Source organism: Aptenodytes forsteri, unplaced genomic scaffold, assembly GCF_000699145.1.
Source record: "Aptenodytes forsteri isolate BGI_AS27 unplaced genomic scaffold, ASM69914v1 Scaffold8, whole genome shotgun sequence".
NCBI classification, from domain to species: Eukaryota; Metazoa; Chordata; class Aves; order Sphenisciformes; family Spheniscidae; genus Aptenodytes; species Aptenodytes forsteri.
In genome coordinates this window covers 12,597,860-12,617,566 of record NW_008796218.1, presented here as the reverse complement: position 1 = coordinate 12,617,566, position 19,707 = coordinate 12,597,860, and the positions used below count along the sequence as shown (strand labels likewise).

At 42.6% G+C, this 19,707-nt stretch overlaps 1 protein-coding gene across 3 annotated transcripts in view; it reads right to left on the bottom strand.

Annotated features, from left to right (window-relative positions):
* Nucleotides 1-428: 428 nt before the first annotated feature.
* BDNF (brain derived neurotrophic factor) overlaps nucleotides 429-19,707 on the bottom strand; it is a 40,581-nt gene continuing 21,302 nt past the window's right edge. For 2 of the 3 annotated variants that reach the window (XM_009288866.1, XM_009288867.1), the window contains exon 2: nucleotides 429-1,413. In XM_009288866.1, the coding sequence (XP_009287141.1) occupies nucleotides 652-1,413 (762 nt within the window). In that variant the 3' untranslated portion in view covers nucleotides 429-651. Of the gene's footprint in view, nucleotides 1,414-8,753; nucleotides 8,784-19,707 lie in introns of those variants that run through there. The other variant, XM_019474511.1, reaches the window with a different exon arrangement.

The following is a 19,707-nucleotide window of genomic DNA, read 5'->3' as shown; positions in this document are numbered from 1 at the left end:
CAGTAGTTAGATTGCTATTGCAAACACCTTCACAACATACAAAAAAACCAAATTCGTTTTTAATCCAGAATAAGGTAATGATTTTTTTTCTTTTCAATCTGATGGGAGTTCAAAAGTAAAAGAGAAACAGTAAAACTATGACAACAGCACCTTGACATTGTTTTAATTCCAACGCTATCAGAAGTTAAAAGCAGTAAACAGATATAATACTAACAGGAATAAAGATACTTACTGTCTAAAATGTAAACGGAATGTTTTGGTTCAATTTATTTTTCTGAAAGAGGACAGTTTATCATCAATTCACAATTGAAGCAGCATGCAATTTTATTCTTTTTTTTTTTTTAAACTTTTTATATTTTCAATTCTTGGCAACGGCAACAAACCACAATGTTATCGAGGAATGTAATGCAGACTTTTTTGTTTGCTTGTTTGTTTGGTTTTTTTTTTTTTTTTAAACTTGTGCGCAAATGACTTTTGTTCCCCTTCAGGTCATGGATATGTTCAATAAATAGATTGTGGAACCACTGTACTGTATAAACTTCAGTTATACATGCAGTCCATAAAATTATTTTTTACTGAATAATTTACCCTGTTATGTATATATACAAATAGATAATTTTGTCTCAATATAATCTATACAACACAAATCCACTATCTTCCCCTTTTAATGGTTAATGTACATACACAGGAAGTGTCTATCCTTATAAAGCGCCAGCCAACTCTCTTTTTATTATCCATGGTGAGAGCTCTCACGTAAGACTGGGTAGTTCGGCACTGGGAGTTCCAGTGCCTCTTGTCTATGCCCCTGCATCCCTCCTTCGTGTACCCCTTGGGGTTGCATTTGGTCTCATAGAAGTATTGCTTCAGTTGGCCTTTGGGTACTGGGACTTTTTCCAGGACTGTGACAGTCGCCCCAGACATGTCCACTGCAGTCTTTTTCTCTGCTGCCGTCACCCACTCGCTCGTGCTGTCACATACGCTCAGTTCCCCGCGGCGAGCTGGGTCAGAGTGGCGCCGGACCCTCATGGACATGTTTGCAGCATCCAGGTAGTTTTTGTACTCCTCGAGCAGAAAGAGCAGTGGGGGTTCCAAAGGCACTTGACTGCTTAGCATGACTCGGGATGTGTACAAGTCTGCATCCTTGTTTTCCTCGCTGGGCTGGATGTCCTGGTCCTCATCTAGAAGCTCCTCTATGACATGTTCAAAAGTGTCCGCCAGCGATGTCAGTCCTCTTGAACCAGCATTGGGCCCATTTAGGCTCTCAAGAGTCCCATGGGTCCGAAGACCTGGGTAAGCCAAGCTGCCTTGTCCTCTTACACTAGCTTCTTTCATCGGGGCAGCTTTCATGCAACTGAAGTATGAGATAACCATAGTAAGGAAAAGGATGGTCATCACTCTTCTCACTTGGTGGAACTGTTAAGGACAAGAACAAGGAAAAAAAAAAGATTTAACTTACGAGGGACGGAGTAATAAAAATTCACCTGAGTTGTCATGAGACATTACGCATTTTCTGCGGAGATCTGCTGCATGCAGCCGCAGCTCATTACTGGTGATAAAGCATACTCTTGTACAAGGGTGTTCTTTCATTTAGAGTTTCAGATACAGCATATGCCAAAGCTTAGGCAACACTGATACCAGCAAGTCAGAGTTCTTACGTGCCAAAGTCTTTCTGTAGAAATTATTAGATTAGATACTATGCGGACTCATTTATTGACTGATTACACCTATTTCAAGTAACAGCAAAAGCAGAACTGCTATTTAGCAATCCAACATTTCAGCAGTAAAAGGCTGTTTCACAAGTATGAAAGGCAAGGCTTCCATTGGAAGTGCAAATGCAAATACTTGATTTTTAAGATCTCTCCATGCCAAAAATATTTCATCATTCTATCCACAAGAAATTGAACAGCACCAGGATAAATTGCATTTGTATTTTGAAAACAACCTTCAAAACACAGGAAGAGGCCATACAAATTCTGAGGTCTCCACAGGTCAATTCCTCATATAAAAGTAGAAGGTATGTATGCATAAATATAGAACAAGAAAATGGTACAGGACAGTATGCTTGCTACCATACTAAATTTGAGCTGGAAAGATTGCTTGAATCATGTGAATGCCATGGAAAGGACTTGTTGGATTACAGAGCTGATAAAGAGCTATACTGAAATGACAGTACCAGAACCACCGTACTGCACTTTCCCAGAGCCCCATACCACCTGTTCTGAAGTGGACAAAGCACCTATTTAAACCCAGTTAAAGCCCAGAGCTCAGCATGAAAACCAGAAGCACAACCAGCCCTACTGCCATATTGAAACACAGCAGTTTGCCTGTTTCTCTCACATTCTGCCCCAAATTCTGGCACGTGTTATGGGCCATGCTTTGAGGCTCTTGTGTACGCTTGGCTCTGTCCTCATTGAGCATGGAGGGGTAGCACTGGGAAAGAGTGCCGGTAAGAAAACTCCTTACCAGCCTTGGAATCAGTACGATTCACTCCTATCAGCACTCCCAACAGCCTGGGCTTGCATGACTGCTCCTTCCCAAGCGCTTTGCTAAGTCTCCATAGATTGTACATTCCTCAGGGTAGAAATTGTTTCTTCCTCAAGTGCAGAGTACACACTTTAGGTACTATTACAACAAGAACCCCCCAAATCCTGCAGTGACAGAGAGCTATGCTTTCTGTCTGATCCCAAATGCTACTACAACATCCATCTCATCCAGTTGTTATTTTTCCTCCTTCCGATCCCCGCTCTCACCAGTTCTGCTTGCTAGAAAGCAATGGCATTGTTCACATTTTTGAAGCAGCAGCTAATGCTTGTTTCAGAGCTTTTGAAGTTCATTCGGAAGTACCTCATACTTGGCAGCGCTCATTGGAGTAAATGCTATTTCTGTTTGCCAACAGGGTGCTATGTAAAAAGCCTTACTTCATCTCCTGCAAATATGCTGTGGGAAACTAGTACTCTTAAGACTCGAATATGGAAAGACAATCTATCATAAAACATACAAAGAAAATGAAATATGTACTAGAAAGGCAGTGCCCAAAATGTAGGTCTCAAAGTTTACATAATGAAGTGGGGGTGGGAAGTGTTTGGGTTTGTGTCCATGCCCCCCTCACCCCCAGACTCCCACTAAACAAGATTTTGGCGAAGAACCCTCTCTACCCCAGCACAACTCTTCCTTCATCCCTCCATCTCTCTTCCTGTTTAAAAGTGTTATTGTGGCATAGATTTATTAACATTAAACAAACCTGACATCTGTGACTCACAGGAACATAGTGTTTGCTCTAACCATGCAGAACATTAATATTTTGAAGATTTTTTCATCCTAGGATTTTTAAAACATTCTACAGGGAGTAATAACAGATTTCTTCCTCAAAGGGGAGGAAGAGAGACACTACAGAGATGATTTACAACACAAGGAAGAAGGTTATCAGTCTTCCTTTATCAAACAAGGAGAGACAAGACAAGAGGGAAAAGGGGTAGTTCAGCTAGCATACAAATGCAGAGCCAGTGGAACAGGCAACAAAAACAATATTCATACGCTCCCTCTTCTGAGAATTGTTTTATATAAAACTTAAGAGGAAAAAAAAAACCCCAAACACCCACACCACACTGTGACCACCAGAGCAGTGAACAGAACACAGATCTTCTGGCTCCTAATCAAGTTCCTGTTATTTTTATTAGAGTAGTGCCCAGAGGTCCCAGCCAGTATCTTGACTCTGGAGGACAGACTCTGTCTGAGCACGTAGCACCCCAAAGGGCCTTCCAGTGTAGAAGAGAGAGGACCCAACACGAGAGGCACCAAGACAAGCACAAAACAGAGGAGAAGCTTGCACCCATCAGCCAAGCGCACCTGTTGGAGGCTGAGCATTTACTTTTCAAGTTAGGTAGGTGAACAAAGGATAGAAGGATTCCTGGACCAGGCCACATCCTTCACTATTGTCATTGGGCTGTTTACTTCTTGCAGTAGCAATGAACTTGGAGGGATGTGAAATGAATAGAACAGTGGCTGTGCAACTTCGTTTGCATGGACATTTTTCTTACAAGGAAGGAGACAGAGGATAGAGAGGTGAAGAGAAACCTCACCAATTGACTTCGGTAAGTCCTCAGCATCCTCCGCCAATGGCTGGCTGGTCACCAGATCTAACAGTACTTTATATCTCACGTTAAATTAATCCTTCCTTAATCAATTTTGCCTTCCATTTAGGAAGGAAACTGCTGTCAAGCTTGATCAATTTACATCCCATCCAATGACATACAACCCACCGCTATTATCTGGAGTAGCAAGAAACAATGTACAACTAGGCTCTGAAAACCAACAACTTTAAGACAGCCATTATCCACATAACATTACTGATAATACACAAGAAAGCATGTTCCCCTAAAAGCCACCCCTCTTCCTCCCATTTATAACAGAAGAGTATGTCAAAGTAAGCTTCACCAGCGCAGACACATGGAATATTGCTAGCAAGCAAACACAGATCAAACATCTACTCCTTTGTAAATGAGTCCCAGACTAAGCCGAACTGTGCAAGCAGGATGTGAAAAGATTCTTCTCTCTATCTTGACAGCGACTTGAGCAATATACACAGTCCTTGTCTTTGGCAGCAAAATTATATCAAGTGATTTAATATGAGGAATTAATATTTTAACACCCAGGAAATCTCTTCATTGTAGAGGCCATAGCAGTTTCTAGTAGCAGCTGCTCAAAATCTACTAGTTTAACATGCTGCAGCAGAGTAAGATTTAAATCTCACTCCATAGGTAGAAACACACAACCTTTCAGCTACTGTTGAAGTGATTCATGAATGCACAGTTCATCTCTTACTTAGTGTGGCAGGACCAATATCCCAACATAGCACCAAAAGGTCATTGGAAACACTTTGGATGGCAGCTTCCAGCCCTTTTCCTCTGCTCCCCAACTATCAAACGTTCATTATGTTGCAAAGATTAAAAAGATACTGCCTGTCCTGTTACAATAAGTGCCTTGTAAACCCCAAACCCCAACAGATTACATACACCCTTCCGATTACGAAGAAGTCACCATGCCACCCCACGCAGAAGCAGAACCGGGGTGGGAACATTGGAGAAAGCTGTATTTCCCTGGTTTCGCAGCACGCTACTACTGAGCAAGGTACTGCCCCTTTCCATGCTGGGCTCATCCACCACTACGAGGCCTTGCATGGAGATGTCCCAGTACTTCTGTGTACACCCACACCTGATGCTAACCTGGTAGACTGAGCAACTATTTCCCACAGAGGGTCATCAGTGCTGAGTATTTCTTAACTGGAGCAATCTGGCTGACACCACATGTTCTGAGGGCATCGATACAACTGAACACCAGACAAAAAAGAGTAGCCATGGCCACTATTAGTCAGACATGCAGCTAGAAAAATACAAAATAAAAATCACTGATGATTCCGCCTCAGTCTGTAGTCCTAGCATGCATCCATCCCCTCCCTTCTCAGCTGTAGGAGGTTCAGGTCTCTACTCCCCACCTTCCAGGAACAACAACTAAAGGCTGCAGCTTTTGCACTCCTCCCGTTCAGCTATGTCACTAGGCATATAAGATCAAAGACTTCTCTAGAAGAGGAAATCTTCATTCAATTGCTGTCCCATAGACTGCTGTATACACCTATTAACTTGTATAAAACAGATACAAGCTATTTAAAATAGATGTATGCTAGCCTCCTTGAGACCTAGCCTTAAGCTACTCCCTCAGGTCACACAAGACGTCTCTGTCAAAACAACATTTGAGATTGGTTTCCTGAATGACGTCCATTCTCATGGCTGCAAGAACATCCCTCCTTCTCTCATGCAGCATAGCAAAGCTGAAGCAACGAAAAGAGGTCACCCACCATGGACCAGATCTCAGGAAGACGTGACCTAGTTTGTACTTCAATAAAGTCCATACAATTACAGCTAGAATAAGGGCACATAATTGTGGCAGTCATCTCCACTAATGGGAAGGAGGCTCGTTAAATGAAGGTCATGTCAATTATCTACAGCTAGTTTACATATGCAGTCAATTACCTAGCTGTATTATTTATTTCAGTATTTGTATTTAATGAGGATTCACCAGTTAACTAAAAATAATGAAATAAAACAATTATTTTAAGCAGAAGTCTAGCAGCTTAACAGGTTGTATTTCCAGCAGAGAGACCTGAGGAACAGCTGTGAACATGTACTTGCTTTTCTGCATCCTGATATGTGCTATGAAGGTTGAAATAACTTTCAGTAGTGAATAGATTCATAATGCTTTAATCTCCAGAAAGGAGTGTGCGGTGGAAGATAAAATTAGCAGCAAGAAGACATTCATTTTCTGCCTTGCCATTTTCTAAGACCTTTATACAAAAGTTCAATTTACTAAATACTACTGAATGGCACAGGCACGAGTTCCTGCTCTACGCATCATTACTGGAGTGTGTGAACAGATACCAAAACGGGATGCATGTCAGCACATGATTTGCAAAGACTAAATGTACTGAGAACAAATAGTATTAACCTTTAACACATGCATAACTGGATGTCTGACGCACTCTGGTTATCCTTGCGGCTATTTATGCAGCCAACTATATAATTACTTTTTATTACTGAAAATAAAGCGCCCTCCCCCCCAAAAACATACACATGCACACCCACACCCAATTTGTATTCTTGTAAGTTGGTTCTTCATGTCAGGAAGAAGAAACCCATTTTATTTTTATTCTCATGGTGGTTTTCCCTGAGGTAATAAAATCTACTTAGCCATAATGCCAGAGATGGCAGAGACGAAGAACCATTTTGAAGACTAAGACAAATAGCAAGCAAATTTACAAGTAGTTGTAAACTACAACTTTTAACATAAGAAATTTGCTTACGTCTTATGTTGCTAAATATTGCCTATGGTACAGCTTCTGAGAGCAAAGAAACTCCAGCAATGCCTACATTGGCTCTGGAGAAGTATGCATCTGTTTAAAGCACTACAAGGAGTTTTTGTGGGGTTCCAAGATTTTATCAGACTCTCTCCCCAATGCATAAAAAAAAAAATCACAACTTCTCCTGTCAACCAGAGGTGGGAAAGAACTCAAAGAAAATAATGGCAAAATAATAATGCCATGACATTACACCCCCGATCTTTCACAGAGTTATGTATCAGAGTTTCCTACAAACTTTCGTCATACCTTTCTGGACACTCACACAGCCATGCAAAGGGCACACTTGCTTCAAAGCTCTGAGAAAGAGAATTCAGCTGCTCTAATGGGCACAGACCAGACAGTCTCCTCATTACAAGCATGCTTTACTTAAATTGGCCAAGTGCAGGACTACGAGGAGTTCCCAGTAGGATTTCTGTCGGATGGATCTCAGACCCATTCTGCCCATACCAGGAAGCAGGCAGGAGGAGTTTTGGCAGTATGCGCAAGTGAAGGAATAGCAGGCCAGACTCACAGATGGTATCAGAGCTTTCAGGGAGACAACACCCATGGAAGAGAACAGATGTGCGTTATTTTTATACTTTTACAATGGGAACTGATTGTTGAGCCAGTGACACATACTGCCTTTCCAGCTGTTCGTACAGCATCCTGCACACAGGGCACTCAAACTGCACGTGGGTTTGCGAACCCTACTGTAAACGAAGACACTCAGCTCCTAAAGGATACTTGTGTGCATGCCACTAAACATACCAAACACAATATGCTTTACCACAACATTTTTTGCCAAAATTTCATGTTGAAATACCAAGGTATGCTGTGAAAGTCCCCCTCAAATAAAAACGCTACCAGCAGGTTTGGTTTTGCTCATCAGGAGTATCACAGGTAGGGTAACATGCCGTACTCCTATTGCCATGCCAGAAATACTGTACAGTGAGGACATGACTTCCAAGCCTAAAACCTAAGCATTAGCAAATTCCAGTTTCAAAATTGACTTCAGGCTTAGAAAACTGCATTAATCTGTTTTAGAATATTTGTCAATATACATTCATGCCATTACTGTGTTCATTCAGAAGTAACATTATGCAACCTCTGTGAAGGGAAAGTTCACCTATAGAACAGGCTACCTAAAACCCCCCACAAAACAAGAAAAGCAACCACAAAACCATTCCATGAAATAATTACTCCATGCCAAGATACTATCTGGTTCCTCCATGGGAGCAGATAATTACAGTTCTCCGAAATCATTTGCTTTGATAGCCACTAGAGCTTTATATAATGCTAATTTAACCCGTGCGCAGAACGCTAGGGCAGAACCTCAGACCTTTGAGCAGCATCTGTGGTTTGTCTTCCATTTCACTAGGGCTCTTTGGTATGAAATACTGTGCTGAATCGTCACAGGACTAAGCTATTCTGCCAAGTACACACATGAAGCTCTCACTGAAGTCAACGATAATTGGCACCCGAGAGCAGGAACAGAACGGAACACGTTGCGTGCAAACTAGCGTGAGTTGGATCACTTGTACTGTGACATGTGTCCGGCAGCCCTGGAACAACCCAGAAGCTGCTGTACCAGTTGAGCTTGGATCTTACAAGTGCCTATAAACTATTGAACAGCATGTAAAACATCCCACGCACCCATCGGTTCTGCTGCAAGTGGCAAGCTTCCTAGGACCTATAGGACGTTATGCACTCAACAGGAACATAAGTGAAGCTTAGCCAAGGAAAATCAATGGTTAACAAGCATAAGCATCAGATGGAGCAGTTACCCATGGTTTGGGCAGGCAGTGCTTTCTCTAGGGTAAGGGAGGAGAGCGAGGGCTATACCCATTTGTTGCAAGACTCTTACCTTTGCTGAGACCCTGACTGTGTGTGGCATTGCTGTAAGAGAATACCTTGCTTTTAGCCATAGTCAGTCCTTGAAATGAAGCAGATGAGTAGTTGTGATGTGCATGAACCAGAAACTGGAAATGCCTGTTGTCAGAGTCCTGACAGGTATTAACAATATGCCTGCATTTGCCAGTGGTGTTATCAGTCATCTTTTGGCTGCCCGCCCTCGTGTGCGCATTTCTCTCAACACATGCTCAGTCCAGTTGTTAGCACGGCATCTCCATGGAAGTACCTTCCACAGACAGGGCAAGGTATAAAAGCTTACACTGAGGTACCAGAGCAGCTTCTGGGAGTATTCAAGTCCAAAGTTACATGGGAACAACCAGACCAAGAGCAGAAGTTTGTAAGTTTGCAAAGCCACTTACATTAATGGAATAACGAGGAATTTATATTTAACAAGGATGTACTCATTAGGAATCTAACCCACCTCACTGGGCAGCCAGCCCTGCATGTGTCCTGCTTTATCTTTGGAGATAACACTGTTGGAAAATTATGTTAATATGTTAACATAATTGTATTGAAAACAGCTTGGCAAGAAGTGCTCTTTCACCACTGATATTTTACTATGACAATGCAGCACACCACAGATTTCAAATCATTATAGTTTTCAGCTTTCTTCCCATCTTCTAAGTGGTTTCGTGTTGAAACAAGACTTTTGCAATTGCTATGCCTGGGTCTCTATCCCTAATCTGTCTTAAAAATTTGGGGGCCCAACTTCAACTGGATTCAATAGAGGGATACAAGTTTCACAGACAACACTATTTCCACAGTCACGCGTTGTAGCTGGCGTGTACTTGAGACCCACCCAAGTAAGCTCCCTCCCCTCCTCCATCCTTAGTCAGGCAAACACCAGTGTATGGGCTTACCCACTTACAGACTTACAACACTGCGTATTGTTGCTGTCATTTCACAAGCTCCACAGAGGAAAAGGGTTTGGAATTACTAGAAGGGGTGAGGAGGTGCATCTGGCAAGGATGCAAGTGTCTGAAAACAAGCTTCATTAGTTGTACTGCTCAAGGTACAAACGTTTAATGGAACATAAAGAAAAACCCGCAGCCTTGCAGGAAAAATTAATTTATCAGGCTCCTGCCTTCTCCTAGTTGTATAATGGTGTAATTTCTTTCACAGAGGAGTACTACACTGATTCCTGTGAATTACATGGACATTGGGTCGGAAGGACCCAATTAAAAGTGCAGTTTACCTGGTTCATGGCTTTTCATACTTGCCACCACATAAAACTATAGATTGTGGCATCATGGGAAATTATTTCCACAAAAACTGTTGAAGTGCCTTCTCCTAGTTGTATAATGGTGTAATTTCTTTCACAGAGGAGTACTACACTGATTCCTGTGAATTACATGGACATTGGGTCGGAAGGACCCAATTAAAAGTGCAGTTTACCTGGTTCATGGCTTTTCATACTTGCCACCACATAAAACTATAGATTGTGGCATCATGGGAAATTATTTCCACAAAAACTCTTGAAGTTCATTGAGGCAGTATGCTCCAGTAGACCCAATTCTGGTGGACACAGTCACTGCCTGGTGTAAATCCATAGTGCTCTGTTCATAGATTTATACTAGCTGTGAAGGTGGCCCAGTACTTATGTGGTCATAAAAATCAGATGGGGCCAACACCTGAACTATAGCTAATAGCTATATAGCTAATAGCTAATAGCTGTATCAGAACAAAATGTGACAGGTTTCAGCAAAACAGCTTCCTCACACTCAGGACTCCTGAAGGATACATGCATATTTGGTAATGATTACACTTTAAAGAGGAAGAAAAAAAATTCTTTCTAGGTGTGCAGACTAGCTCCTCCCTTCCCCCACCGATATAAGCACATAAATAGCCCAGACATGTCTATAAACAGAAGTATGCAAAATCCAGCCCAACACCACCTAACTTTCCTCCGCTCCGCACTTGGGTGTCTTGTTTCATGCACACACACCCCCGCTGAAGAAAGTGGCTTTGCTGCCAGTGTACTGTTCTCACTGTAAGAGCCCTTAAGCTCCGAAGGGTAGGTTTGTATATGGGATTTCAGTCATTAAATAAACACTTCTCTAGAAAAACTTCAATACCTGTCCCTACACATAAGCAGATCCTACTGCCCTGCAGGGAAGGAGAGCCTCTCTTCAGATAGCTGGGGGTGGGGGAAGGAAAGAGAAAGTTAAAGCGAGAAACATTAAATTACCCAATTAGTCTGTTGAAAACAGCTAAGTGTTCTCCCTCTCCCAAATCTCTGCACAACACAATAGATTATCTAGAAGTCACCATCCTATTCAAAATCAAAAGCAGAGCTGTCTTATCAAAGATAATTAGTAGTTCTAGAGAGGAAAAAAACACTTAGAAGTTGCAAGAGCAGAGAGACCTGGTACTTGTGCTGCTGGGACTCTCCACTTGTACAACATTTCTTGGAGAACACGCTATCAAAGCTTCCAAAGCGCTTTGCAAACATTGAATCTCAACATACTTCGGTGAGGAGGAACCGCATCAGAAATCCCATTTTCCTTCTGGGTAGGCTGAAGCCCATAAAGACGTTTAAGCAACTTATCCCGGACTGCACAGCAAGTCGCTGCTGAACCGGAGGAGAAGAGGGGACCCCAATCCCTCGCTTCAGCCACTACACAAAGCTGCCTTAACCATATGTATCATTCACATATTTTGCAAATCTCTCTATGGTAACTTAGATGTCTAACCCAGAAAGAGGCAGGGCAGCTGATTAAAACCTTAGGGGTATTATTTTGAATACATATGCTAGCTCACTTCCATCTGTGTTGTTAATTAGTTCCTGACTGTAGGTTAAATGTAGGGCATGTTGTCACGAGCCTAAGGTGGGGTGGCAGGACCTCCTGCTATTGCCATATGGCTTTTTGTTTCTTCCTTCATTCTTCAGCTTTTAGCCTCATGCTTCTAATTTGTGGGCTCAACCATTATGTAACAAAGAACAACAAGAAAAGCAAAACTAGTGTTAAAACAGAAACATTCTTCACCATTAAAACCTCTATGAGGTTTGATTTGAAATGCAACACAACTTCCTGTCTCATCCAGAAGCTGCTTTTACCCACAGCAAGTTTTCTATGAAATTCAGGAAAGACCTATTCCCATGGAGAACTACTACTGCACAAGTAGGTATTGACCAGCCCTATAAACACAAACCAGGCAGCTTGCTGGGGGACCAAAGGTCAGCCTTAATTTGTATAAAATAGAGAAGAGCAAGGCTATGCCTACCCGTAATATAGATGCTGAGCCCTTACAGGGGATGAAGCCAGTGTAGCAGCACCATCCCCATCACAACAATGAAAGGAAAAAAGATGACTGAGTTCTGGTCATTTTTTTTTTTTCCTCTAATGCATGTCCACAGATGTATCTTTTTGTTAAAAATAGAAACAGCTCAGGACTGTCCTCGACAAAACTAGGAGTCTTGTTTTGAAGTATGCCTGAACATGACTAATTACAAGATATGCAGAGTATCGGCAGTTCCCCTGCAGTCATTTTCTAGTGAGTACAACCTGAATACTAACAGGTCTGGTGGTGCTTTGCGACCCAAGACTTGCTCCGAAGCGTTTAATTTAGAGTAGACATGGAAGTTATTTATTGTGTTTTCTCGCTCTCATTGCACACCTGTCCTTCCATTAGTTAGAGGCAGGGGAAATGATTTCTGGCATTTCCAAGCATAAGAGTCTATAATTTTCATAACAATTACAGGAATCAGAGCAAGGTAAAAAATATACAACAGTATCTATGTTGAACAAAACTGATTAAGAACCAGGTGATATGACTTCATGCTTAAGAATTATGGAATTCAAGATGTTGCATCTAGGTTTGTCAGACTCGGGAGGTAGACTTCTTTGGAGACTTAGACCTCTAAGTATTGTCTTAAATCTTATTTCTGCTGGTTTGGGGGTTTTTTGTTGGTTTGTTTTTTTTTTTAAATGGAGGCATGTGGAATTGCCTCACTTAGCCTTTTGCAACATCCTTGCTCATCATTAACGCTCCTGCTACTTTTGCGGTTACAATGGCAGAAAAGTTTGCACAGGGGGCAGCAGAAATTAATCATTAGTGCAAAACAGAGAGAGAAAAGGACTTAAAATGAGTCTTCCAAGGAAGGCAGCTTTGTTCTTTGTTTTAAATTGAGGTACTGATCATTAGCTTTTAAGGGGAAAACTAATTTTCAGACATTCTTTTTCTTGTCATTACACAAAATTCGTATTTCTGCGAGAAGACTTAAAGAAGCACCTGCTTATCCTCTCTCTTTGCACCATTTCATTGGCAGCAACCTGCAGACACCATACCAGTAAGTACCCTGCTGTTGTAATGAGACATGAAACATCCTTCTTCGTCTCCTATAAAATACAAACAATCCTTCTTCACCAGTCTGCAGGACATTAGCTGCCAACAAAAAAAATAATCATGACATTGACATGAACTGTAATGTTTATATCTGGAAAAGCAAAAATGGAGAACTTCAGATGTGTTTATTTCTAGTTTTGGTTCAACCCATTATAAAGATAAAGGGCGGTCACGATGTTCAGCAGCAAATTCATATTTCACCACAGTTTCCTGGCACGGGTTCTGGTTAAGTTACCCTTGCCAGCTTGAACTTGTTAGTGGCTTTGCTTCCCCCTTGGACTCACACTGGCTTTCAGTACAAATTCTATCAAATAGCATTTCTCTCTTGGCATTTACGGCTCAGTCAAACTGGATTATCAACTCAAAAGGAATGTAAATAGCAAGTGAAGATCCAAGTCTTAATGCAGGCAGCCAGCAGGCACAATTATCTAGAAATACCGCAAAACAAGTCCGGTCGCTCATCCCAACAGTGTCCATACACTTCTGTAGTATGGTGACAGCTATGACTAAGGGGAGCCTGGTTTACTTAGTAATCCAGCCCTTGAATAAAGTTTAGATTTCATTTCTTTTCATCTCAGTATATCAAGTACTGAACACTCACCGAGAGCGCCATGGCCAGCGTAAAGAAGGGTAAACTAAACCATATGGATACTAAACGTTGCACCAAGCTTAGAAAGTAAATGGCATAACGGACTAAGGAATCCAGAGATCATAACCTTTTATTCCTTGATCTAGACAAAACTGCGTTTCTCCAGGAGCTGTTATGTTTAAAGAAAGCAGTGTTTTGATCACGTTAGATAAGGCACAACATGTGCTAGAATTGGCACAAGATTATGCTTAACTCTCTTTTATAAGATATGTACTACAGGATTCTGGGCGGAGGGGGAGACTAGTCCTGTTCTTATTGTTACAGCCTTGACTGCAGCAACATGCTCCAAGTCTTTTGCATGCTGAGTTAATAAAAAGCGCGTAACAGCATTTTGCTCAAGACTTTGCCTAGTTTGATCTTTTTCCAGACTCCTCCTGCTATGCTACATGCATGCAAAGGACTACAAGCCTACCTGTAGCCCAGTGCGTGTCCTGGAGAGGCAGAGGTTGGATGTGGAACTCCAGCTGAGCCAAGGGTAGTTTTTCAAACACTAGTTTGGTACAATGGCTCTCTCCTCATACACCCTCACATGGTATAAACGGTCTGCAGTTGCCTCCTCACTTGAACGGCAAATGCCCCTGTGTCACAGCTCCTCAGTTTCCCACAGGAAAACTGTTCCCTCAGAAGCTATACGTTAAGCACTTATCCCAATATACTTTACACTGACAGATTTCAAGTATCTTAAGAAATTATCAAAACCATCACCTGGAAAGGTATGCAGTACATGCCATCAACTAGTGGCTTGCACTTCCAAGGCTTTGTGAAATGGAAGTTCTCAGCTCCCACTGAGGTTTAGTTGTGTTGGGTTTCTTACTCCACTGGGCATTTGATAGCCATAAGCTAGCCGTTATTATAAAAGCCCCCAAAACATACTGCGTCTGTAAGAGTCAAACAGAAATAATTGCACATGAGATGAGTTCAGCGGGTGAAAAAGGCACATTGTTTCTTTTTATAAGCAGTTCCTCACAAATTAAATAGGGAACAGTGCTTATTCTTCTCTCCCAAATGCAGAGGAAGAATCTGCTATAGCCAAAGATTGATGTACAAAACATACAAATCGGAAGTTGTGAGCTCAAAACAAAACAGGAAACTATATCCTAAGAACCAAGGGGCAGCTATAAAAAGTGTATTCCATGTTGTAGATTTGGGGTAGCAACAAATACCCACACACACAGTTTAACTTTGATACTTAATTTTAAAATTGGGAAAATTCTGAATCTAGTGAAACCAAGCTAGAGGCTGCTGAGTCGACACATTAAGAAAAGAGAACTTTTTTCTATTCTATTCCACCAAATATCTACTAAAGAACACCCCCTACCAAGTAGAGTTCAATGATGGGGTAGGGAACAAATCCCCTCTCCTGCCAAACCAACTCAGCTCCTTAAGGGACTGGTTCTATATTGCACTTTTTTGGTGCAAGCTTTAGACACGCTATCAGGTCTTGCTGAGAGCTGTAACAAGCCAGTATAAATTTGACTTGCAAATACTTCTTTAGGTGTAGCCTAAAGTTCAGCAAGCAAATGATTTACTGAAAGTGATCCTTCTTGTTTACCTATTGGAGCCACACAAGGAAGGCTGTATAAAGATTAGTTACCTGCATCGCTAGAACAGGATTCACAGGTACCACTTCAGTTAAAGCCTGGTTAAAAAAAGCCCGCATGCATACACTAAATTTACTGCTGCGAGTAAGAACGGTTGGGATTAGCAGCCTCACTCATTGTAATTGTCCAGCCTCACTTCCAAGAGCCAGCCATAGCAGCGTGTTTGGTTCGTGCATCTCTAGGTGGCGGTAGCTGCTCAGATTTTGAGATACCAAGAGATGCTTATCTCCAATTTAGCAACCAGTATTCCTCCCATCCTCCTAGAATTGCCTTTCCTAATTTGAAATGTGACCCCCTCCCCCATTTCTTCATAATTTATAGTAGTCTGAAGCTGAGTCACAAGGATTTCTGCATTTTCCTAACCAAGTACACAAGAAAAAGAAATGAACTGCCAAAGTATTGAGGTAATTTATAGCGTAAAGCATTGAGAGCTTCTAGTCGATCAAAGGACTCAGAGAAACAAACATAAGAACAATCATGCCTTCTGTTCTGTACAAATGCCACGGCCAGAAATAACTGTCCTAATTAAGTGGTTTCAAAAAATGACTTCTCTGAAAGATACAATATTCTTACCGAGGAAAGTATATGACTGCTACAGTCTTATGGCAGCTGTCACCAGGGCATGAAAATCCACTAAATGAAGTTTCCTTTTGCTTCCTCCGGTTGTCCATGGGACTCATCTTCAGACAGCTGTAGCCATGTGTGATGCCTAAATTGTGCTATAACGGGACATTCTGCTACCACTAGTATCAGTGTTACTAAAGGATTACAATCACGTCAAATCAGCATCATCCCAGCCAACCCTCTGTTCACAATTCATAAAGGGTAGAAATGGTGCCTGAGATGAGGTTGGCTTTTTTTGGTAAGACTGTTGCCTATTCGGTCAAGTCCATAGCATCTTCAATATTTCAGACCATTCCATGTTGATTGTTACTGTTGGGTGTAGCAGTTGAACTCCACTGGTCTATCGCTGCCTGACAATTAGGTCCCAAATGTTGAAAAGGAGGAAAATATGAGCCTGACGCTACAGATAACCTACACTTTATGCATGTGACTGTTTGTCCTGTTCTGCATGGACAACTCCTACAGTGTTCCTCATTGGACTGCTCAGAGCCTAAAATCGTAAGCAACATGGCCAACATAAGACTACATCAGAGGACACAGGCCATAGTATAATGGCTACCCTGTTAACTCACACGTGTATCTCCAAAAATAAAGCATTTCATTCTTCTGTATATATATTATATATACATTCTAATGTTTCCAAATCAAGTAGCATAAGGATTTACATTGATAACATCTAAGTTTAAGGCACCATAGCAGAGTTGCCAGTATACACTGCATAGCAAAATCTGTTATTTATTGTTTGTTTTACAAAAGTGCTGAGAAGTCCTTGTCAGGTACCAGGAATAGAAGACAGGCAAAACAATCTCTGCCCCAAACAACTTACAGTCAAAGATAAGACTGAATAATAGGTATGGATAAGGAAGGGAAACAGTAAGATTTGTGAGCTGGCAGACGGTGGGCACAGGCTACCAGCCCCATCCCAGCTTGTGCATCAGGCGGTTTGCTCAGTACACGCCTGTACTGCTTCCTAATGGTGTACCGCAGGGAACAAGAGAGTTGTTAGGCACAGCACCTTCCTAGCTGGAACCGAAGACAGTAGGTTATTGAGGTACCACTTCATTTCAGCAATACACAAAAATAGCTTAGCTTCAGTGCTTTTAAAAGCTTCGTTTTAAAGGATGTTCACAGCTAAGCGTTACCAAGAATGCCAGTGTATGAAATGATCTAAGAAATGATTGAGAGTTTCCTAATTAAGCAGCATTTTAGCTATTTAGGAGGAACCAAGTGCTCACAACATATGCTTGAAAACAGGTCAAGACAAGTTAGTAATTAACCTATTAAAAGCATATATCCCCTTCTAGTGGAGCCTCCACCAATTCACACGATGCCTAACATGAGATTCCTAGTGTAGGCACAGGGCACATCCTTAGAACAACATTTTAGCCTTTTATACAAACCAGGAAGGCAGATATGGGAAATACTTTTTTCTTTTTTTAATAGGACCACACTTACTACACAAATCACTCAGAGCGAATTGTTTCTCATCTTCACACAGGCTTACCCATAGAAGGGACGAGAGGGTCTCCTAATCGCGAGCTTCTTGTGACCTGGTTTTATACCTGCACCCCCGCAGAGAACTATCATCTGAGCTAAACATGCAGCTTCTTGCATTCTTCTCACTGTAACAGCAGAGTAACAGTTGCAGAAAGTGCTACAGGTACTGCAAGGACTTTTAACTGCAGCTACTTTCAGCTCAGCACTGTCATTATATGCAAAGCTTTTAAGCAAAAGCACAGATCCTTATTTTCCACTATATTCTTTCACATTTTAATGAGTCTTTAAAATCCTTCGCATCTGTGCACTACGTTTCGTAGTATTCCGGCATATTGTAGTACTCCCATAGCACTACACTACAACATAATGCCTTTGTGTTTAAAAGCACGCTGCTTGAAATTAAACGTTTTTTCAGTTTAGCCTTACTCCCTCCAAGATAAAAGTCCTTTCCCATTTTCCTCCACTGTTATATGTGGATTATTCAGATAAAGTGTTCTTTATCCTTCTGACCCGGTTTACCCTGATTTCACAGCCATGTAACGACAGGGTCTACCCTGCAGCTCTGGAAAGCAGAGAGCACTGGCGACACAAACAGAAGGCACGCTACTTACAAATGGGTTTTCCCAGCCGAGGTTCAGTGAAGCTGAACATTAAGTGGTAGTACTACAGCAGAAAATTGTTGCGAGTTACAGAGCCCTGTAGAACGGCTCCTGTATCTAGTCAGGTTAAGTAAATAGCTGAAACGCCTACCAGCTCCTTCAAGGTATTTTAGAGTTGAAAGGGAACCGTTGCTTTGCCCTGAGACCCAGGTGAGGACGGCACTCCGTCCTGCTGCTCCCAGAGCAGGCAGGAGAACGCCGCAGTTTGCCTTCTCCCTTTCCCTCACCCCGGGTTTGTTTACACAGCCAGTGCCCTGCCGCTCTGCACGCAGGGAGCCATAGCATCCCCCTGACAGCTGCTACCTCCTCTCGCATGCCAAACCACGGGACTCGTAGCCTGGAGAGAGCCAAGAGCAGCCCATCTGCTTACGTTCTTCCATACCTAGACTAACTCTGGGCCATCACCGGGGTCACGCTTTCACCCAAGCGCTCGCAGGCAGCGCTCCTGCTCTGCAAGCAGAGACATTGATTTGCACCAAGGCGCTACCTGACACAAACGAGCAAGACCATATGACGACCTTCTCGCTTGGGACGGCCGACCACGCGCTTCACCTCGCAGCTCGCAGGCAGCGCTCCTGCTCTGCAAGCAGAGACATTGACAAGGCGCTACCTGACACAAACGAGCAAGACCATATGACGACCTTCTCGCTTGGACGGCCGACCCACGGAACCCTTCACCTCTGCTACCCAGCAGCCACTCAAACTTAGTGACGCGAAAGCTGCTCCTGTCTGTGAGCGGGCGGCTCACTGCCTGGCCCTTTGCTCATATCTAAAGACGACCAAGGAAATTAATTTTATGTACTTATCACACCATGAATTAAAGATTACAGAAACACTCGCTGAAGAAAAATGTATTGCCAGCATAGATTCTTTGCATTCATTAGAACTGTTACTAGAAATATAAATAAGTAATGACTATTGATCTCGCAATAGTCATACCCTCAGAACAGCAAACTACAATAAACTGAAGGGAAAAAGTACATATTTTAACCGTAACGTACAAACCAAGATACCAATAGCACCTCTTAAAAATAAACAAGCAAAGCAAGCGTGGCCCACAGTTGTAACACCTTATGCTTTTAATCCTATAAAAGAAAAAAAAAAGTAACCAGTGGGATAGCGCAAGGCTTCCAAAGCATTAACTAAACCTTTGCCAACCAAATTTACCGTCTAACGCCAGCTCCTTCCTGGCTGGAGGATAAGCGTTTCCCACACCAACATGAAACCAAACCCAGCGGGCAGGACCTAACCTCGTCCCTCTCGCCTCCTCCCCGCGCACCGACGAGCGCGGCAGACGCACGACCCAGAGCCCCGCAAGCCGCCGAGCCCCCTCTCCGCGCCGCCTTCCCCGCCCTCCTAGCCGCACACGGCGGGCTCCCCACGCCCGGTGGAAGGCGGGAGAGGCGGAGGACAAAGCCCCCATGGCACCGGAATCCCGGTGAGGGTGCCCGGCGTGCTTCACATTCCAGCGGCGGCTGCGCTTCAACAAGTGCATCGCTCCCCTCCCTGACGGCACCTCGCCCGCCAGCG